This window comes from Argentina anserina, chromosome 3 (genome assembly GCF_933775445.1).
Source record: "Argentina anserina chromosome 3, drPotAnse1.1, whole genome shotgun sequence".
Taxonomy (NCBI): domain Eukaryota; kingdom Viridiplantae; phylum Streptophyta; class Magnoliopsida; order Rosales; family Rosaceae; genus Argentina; species Argentina anserina.
In genome coordinates, this window is record NC_065874.1 from 3,311,222 (window position 1) to 3,317,988 (window position 6,767).

Genomic DNA, 6,767 nt, shown 5'->3' on the forward strand with positions numbered 1-6,767 from the left:
GGCTGCTACTGAGATTTTTGATGAACCGTTTTAAGGCCATCAATAAAACCCTGTAGAAGATAGTATAGTGTAAGTAAGGGTATCGTTATAGGCCGGGGATTGAGGGTACTCTGCAAGATAGAGCATTAGAAAAATAATAATAATTTACCGATATTCACATATTTACAACATATTTACAAGAGATAAATTGTTTGAGAGATGTGTTTATTTCTAAATTCCTACGAAAACAAAATATACTTATGTACAAGTGACCCTCCTTATTGCACACACACATATGTAAACACAAAACAATATTACATTATCTCAATCCTAGCAACCTAAACATGCAAGTTTAACGTCGAATCAACTCCTTAGATAAAGACAGCCAACACAGCCAAGTAATTATCTAAATGCTTCTAAACCCTCATAAATATCAGTCGACACAGCCAAGATACAAAGAATATTTCATATAGAAACAGCCGACGCAGCTAAGTAATTACATGAATCATTAAGCACGAAAAATATAAAGTCGAACATACTAATACAAGAGTATAGCCGACGCAGCCCAATACCCTATATTAATATGCAATTTATGATTTCCCTACCCACTTATGTTAACCAACGCAGTCCAAACACAAGCAAGGTACATATGTATGAAGAACAAGAATCATAGATCAAAAACCAATAAACAAGCATGAATCAAATAGCTAGAACATCATATGATAACGTAAGAACAATAAATCACACATAAACATTGACTAATAATCAAAATAAAACAGGAAGAAGGAGAATAAGATGATGAACAATATAAAGATTGAATTAAAATAAAAATAAGAATTCATAGAGTTACACTTTTTGTTCGTCGAAACTCCGAGCACAACTATTATGATCACACAAGAGGGAAATCACTAAGGAGAAAGAAAAAACCTAAACTATTATGGAGTATAGAAAGAGGGGCAGGAGATGGAGAACTGCTGCAGCCAAAAGGAGATCCCCCTAATTCATTTATTAAGTCTCCTATATATAGGGAAGAAACCCTATAAAATTGAGCTAATCTTGGCCCTTCTTTTTTTATGATGATAAACTGATCCAAGGGCATCAAATAACTCAACTTTCTATCCATAATATATGCTCAGAAAAACCCTAATAAAAGTCCAATTCAGCTGACACCTTATTTCCTTCCTTAACTAGGATTGCTTCATCTTTTCATTCTCGGACAGTTTGACCTCTGCTTAGTAAATCAAGCATAATTTACTCCAGAAATATGAGATTTCTGTGATTCCAACGGATATGAAAACTAGACTCATAGGGCTTTTCATCCATATATTATGCATAATTTTCGTCCATATCGTTTGTCCGCTATAATCCGTCGAAGTTGACTGTTCTGCAAAGGCAAAATCCTGATTCCGGGTTTTATTGCTTCTTTTGATCCTTTCAACACATCTTTTTCTTGTTTTGTTCCAATAAACCTAAAAACAGTAAACTAAGTTAAAATTAACATTATTAAGTGAATAACTAAACTAAATGAGAAAGATGATATATTAAAAACGTCGCATTATATGCTCCTATCAATTTTCGAGACAATTCATCAAACCTTGTGAATTTTGAAACCCAAAAACCACAGAGGGTTTCTAAGACTCGTATAGACATAGTCTTGCTTACTGTCTTACACTTGAATTATGTTCCAATTAAGTTGCAAACTGAACTTTATAAGTCCTGTTTGTTACCACCAAAAATTTAGAATTAGAATTAGAAACTTCGATATAAAATGGGTGCATTGGACTTGTAGGATTCTTGGCAAAGCATGGCAACATTGCTGATTCATTTTCTCGGTTATTTTTTTAAACACCCTAAACGTAACACAAAAAATCGTAGTATGGATGTATGATGGATAAATGAATCAATGATACCATGACAAACCCTACCTTGTGTTACAAGTTAACTCTACCAGATATCTCGCTCATACCCCGGAGTCTCCGACTATACTTGCTACCCTTAGCTAGCGTAAACAATTGAAGCTGAATGTAGATGGGATCTTCCTAGCTACCTCCCATGAATATTATTGGAGGAGTACTACAAGATGAGGACGGCCATTTTCTTTGCTGGAATTGCTAGCCTGCTAGGTGCATTAATTCCATTTGCTACATGCATCAGCTAGCTAATCAAGTGAAGCTAATGGCCATAAGGGAATAGGAGTAGAGCTGCGCTGCAGGCTACGCATGTTGATCGATAACATGCATTATTGTGGAAAGTGATGGTCTTATATTACGTTGGTCCCTGCCTACTCAGTTGAGTAGTATAATCACGCTCCAGAATTAATTGTGGATACACCAACTCACTTAATTGGCCAGAACGAAAAACATAGAGTAATAGAGATATATAGCATAAGAGTTATACTTTCATAACAATATTTAGTTGAATAGCTCAAGCTAGGTTGTTTAATTACATTTATACTTTTATGATTTTGTTTGATTATTTCAGCTATGTAATATGTTGAGGGATAGTCGACAACTTGGGTTGGGGCCGGGTGACTACTAATAATTAAAGAGAAAGGGAAAGCTTGGTGCTAATAGTTTCTTAGCTTGTTTGCTATTCATGTCCTCGAATCGATGATCTTTGTAATGGTGTAAAGTCTCTATAACTCCTCGCGCAGTTACATAAGGTTCTTCAGCATGACTAACCGTCTGATTATGCTGAGCCTCGTCATTGATCTCCTTCCCCTTACCAACTCTTTGGCTTTGCAGACCCAACTCCAAATCAGGCATCCATTTCATGTACTTCAAACTTTTTCCTTCGTTCCACTGAGAAACATTAATCACATCATTCAAGAACAGCCTTAAGATGTGTGTGTATAAAAAAGTTATACTATTTGCATGATAGAGAAATGCAAACCTCAAGCCTATATGGCGGTTCGGATTCTTGTTTGTAGTTACTGGATTTGCTTTCACCTTCAAGGTTCCAACGCTGTAGATCATGATCTGTTGGTCTTGTACCTGGTCTGTTGCTAATCATATGATGCACAATATCGGATCGGGATGAGCAATTATGATTATTTGACCTGTTGAAATGGTTGGAAGCAAATCTTCTGCCTCTCCAGCTTTTGCTAATGCTTTGTAATGGAGGCCACCTCTTTTCCTCACGTAATCTGCTAGGGTTTATGGGAGTGCTTGTATGATGCAAAGCTTTGTCCAAATTGTTGCCTTGTACGACATCGATCTTTGTCTGAAAACTTGACCTACATACAACAGCATTAGAGACAAGCATGCACATATATATACGTACAAGATAGACATCAATTAGAATGAGGATATCTAGATTAATGCATGCATGCATGTGTATATATACCACGAAACGAAGTTAGGTATGTGATCCCCTGAATCCCCTTCATCCATGTAGTCGTAAGTTGTATCAGATACTACTGCATATTCATAAAGCAAAGTTGAGTGAAACGTAAAGAACACAAGAAGAACAATAAAATCATACCGGCCAGCAAAGAGGGGCTTAGTCGATCGTGATGTCAAAACACTCTATATGACTATATGTCACAGCACTCTTTTTCGCTTCAGTTAGAATTCATGAAGATTAAAAATCAGGTACTAACAACTACAATATATATGGCCAGTAAAAGTTCATTAGAATTTGCCGTCTTGCCGATTTGATAACCAACTATTTTAATTATGTGTATATAAGTGCAACTCTTTGTTCATTTTTTGTGCATGGGTTGATCTTTATGTCTTAAAGTACGTCATATTCTTAATCTTAAGAATGTCTTTTTTAGAACTTGAACTCCAAAATGATGTATTTTATTTTCAATTTAAGAGTACAAATGCAACAGTAGACTGGAGGAATACGAGAGAGATCAAACGTCACCTTGACCATCTGCATCGAGCTTCTTACTTCGATACATCTGAAAAGGATAATACATGAATATTCATAGAGTTAAGCTGGGAATTCGAAAATGAAGGGAAAATTATCATAAAAACCACCTGCAAGTGACTCTTTACGTGGGAAATGCTCAGTCCTCTCACATTCATGAGCTGAAGAATTAACTTGGGAGTTGCTCCTGTATATATATGTATGACCACCAAAGGGAATCCATGTAATAATTAAGAACGGCAAGTAATTAATCTTTCAAATATGCAAATTAAGTAAACTTACTCTCTTGCCCTCCTAGTAATTCCACAGCATGCAAAAAAGAGAGATGGAGTTGGGGTGTCCACCGGAGCCGAGGTAGTTTGGATCGTACATATGGCCTTGCTTTAGCCCTAGAGCTAATAATACTAATATCATTAGCTGCATTACTACTAATGTTTTCCTGCTCTAGGGTTCCTCTGTCATCATTTCTAATTGTATTAGGTTCGTGACCAGCCAGGTTAACGTTGGAACTACTAATACCATTGTCGCTGGTATCGCTAGCTTCTTCATTTAAATCAAAGGATGACCATTTCTGGTAAGGCCCTAACGATATGCTTTCTGCTTGTTCCTCACTAACCTGGTCGGTCTTTCTTTTTTTATCATCAATTGACTCCATCTCATTGATCATGGCACGGCCTGGGGTGCAACTACACGACTTGTATATAATTCCCAAGACACACAGAATGATAAGTTTTTCCTTCTTAATCAGCTCATCAGCTGGGTTACAATTGCTGAAAATGAAAAAGATTAAGTACGTTATCACTTATCAGTAGATCTTATCACACTAATTACAACTCAATTATTGTGAAATCTATGTTATGATCGATATCCCTACTCTACTATAGGTATACCGATACTGCTTCAGCCATGGCGAACTTATTAATTATTGGTAAGATTGTAAAAGAGGCTACATACCAGAAGACATTTAGATTTAATTGCGAACCACTGAAAAAACATATATATACTTGATGAATGGAAAATATTCAAAACTCAAGAATGGAATTTATCCTTTCAAAGAAACAAAAGTTCGTTCACCAATATATTATACAAAATTAAGAAATCGATTTCGTATCATCTGTCAGTTTCACGATGGTCGGACTACCAATGGTGGCCGGATCGATAACATGAACTTAAAATTATCTTTTATTGTTTCAATTATCACTACAATTATATATACGCTTTAGCAGGTGAATCTGAATTGAGAGAGCTGGAGGGAAGAAATTAGCCCTAATTGATTTGATATAAGAAGAATTTCAATAACATAGCTGGATCGAATTTCAGAGATGATCAGAAAATATAGCAATATATCAATTATCAAGGGACAGTTTCTTATTTCCCCAGTTAGCTCAATACAAACCAGTAGGGGTGATAATACCTGCGTGCCTAGCTCAATCCTTGCTGCAAGTGATCAAACATTTTGCTGGCCAACCCAATTCTTCCATGCGGTACGTACACGTACAGCTGATCGATGAGAACGAAATCGATCGGTCAAGATGGAGATAAGGTCTATATGTTTCTTAGTAGCTAGCTACTAGCTAGGTTTATTGTTGACAGGGTAAATAAAGTCCTCATATTGCAGATACACCCTATGACTTTGATGGTATAATTATGAAAAACCAAGGAACTTTGGTGCTCAAAGTAAATACCAGCATGCAAACTGAGAAATATACTCACATTATTTTTGGTCTGTATGGGTAAAACTAAGATCATATTGTTGGAGATCATGTGACCACACCTTAGCTTTAATTCTTCATCTTCTCCTTCTTCTTCTTCTCTCCTTTTCAGTTTTCACACTTGAGTTGTCCTTTTAAGAACCTGTATTCTCTGTCTCTGTGCGTATAATGCTCGTGATTATCTTAATTGTTTTGTCCTTGACCACTGCGGAGACTCCTCTGCAATCTATTGGTTTACTGTATTGTTTTGAGCAGCAAGTTTCTTTCATCTTAATTAGTGTAATGATCAAATTAACAAAGAGTAGGGTCTTCTTTGTCATCTCTCCTCTCCAGTCTCAATTTCTAATTCCCAAGTGGATTTTGTTTTTGTAATACCTGTTTTTCTGTACCCGTCTCAATGATTTTTAATGATAGAGCAAATTATTTTGTGGTGACTCTAGCTACTCTATGTCAACGTCTACTTCTATATCGATTCTTTTGCACATTACAAAGGCAACTTCCCAAAACTACGGTATGAAATTATTCATCATTCGTTTGAACATATGTAAGTATCGATCTTTTATTTTTATTTTTGTTATTCTTTTCTTGCAAGACTTTGTTTTGTTTCTTTTTAAATAATATTTGGAACCGGATAGGAGTTGAGCCTTCCAACTAAGCTGGGTTAGGTTTGGAAAAAAATGTAAGTATTGTATTGATATGGAGGAAAACGACTTTGTATTCCTTTGTTTAATTTTTTTGGTAAAATTCAAATTTTATGTACTTAAATTCGATACATGTACAGAATAATCACCAAAAATTTCTTCATTTCGATATAAGATGTTTCAACGAGGCACTAATTTGTGTAGGGCCAATATACGCATGATTGATCTTGAGTGTGAATTCTTGAAGTTGATTATTCTCGCTCGAGAAAGGAAAAATTCTGTGAAAAGGATTAGTCAATTTTGGTGGGACTTCGTCTGCATGGGGTACCTAATTATTTACTATATATAAGAAATACGTACGCATGGATCATTCTCATACTGTCATATTTAATTAACGTATTTCGAACTGCAAGCTAGGGCAAATTATTGATGATTTCAGACTCATCTGTCTCAAGATCAACCGATCATACAAACCTACCTTACTAGCTACCTAGCTTTAAACGAAATGAATGATCGAAGAATTACATATTGAACAATTTTATGACTCAATTTGGACACG

The 6,767-nt window shown here is 35.7% G+C and overlaps 1 protein-coding gene across 1 annotated transcript; it reads right to left on the bottom strand.

Annotated features, from left to right (window-relative positions):
• Positions 1 to 2,346: 2,346 nt before the first annotated feature.
• Positions 2,347 to 5,606, bottom strand: LOC126786142 (uncharacterized). Its single transcript, XM_050511878.1, has 8 exons — positions 5,569 to 5,606; positions 5,270 to 5,355; positions 4,138 to 4,625; positions 3,966 to 4,042; positions 3,850 to 3,886; positions 3,325 to 3,397; positions 2,872 to 3,214; positions 2,347 to 2,780 (listed from the first exon to the last, which is right to left on the bottom strand). The coding sequence occupies exons 3-8, from the start codon at positions 4,520 to 4,522 to the stop codon at positions 2,514 to 2,516; spliced, it is 1,182 nt and encodes a 393-aa protein (XP_050367835.1). The 5' UTR covers positions 4,523 to 4,625; positions 5,270 to 5,355; positions 5,569 to 5,606; the 3' UTR covers positions 2,347 to 2,513.
• Positions 5,607 to 6,767: the final 1,161 nt, after the last annotated feature.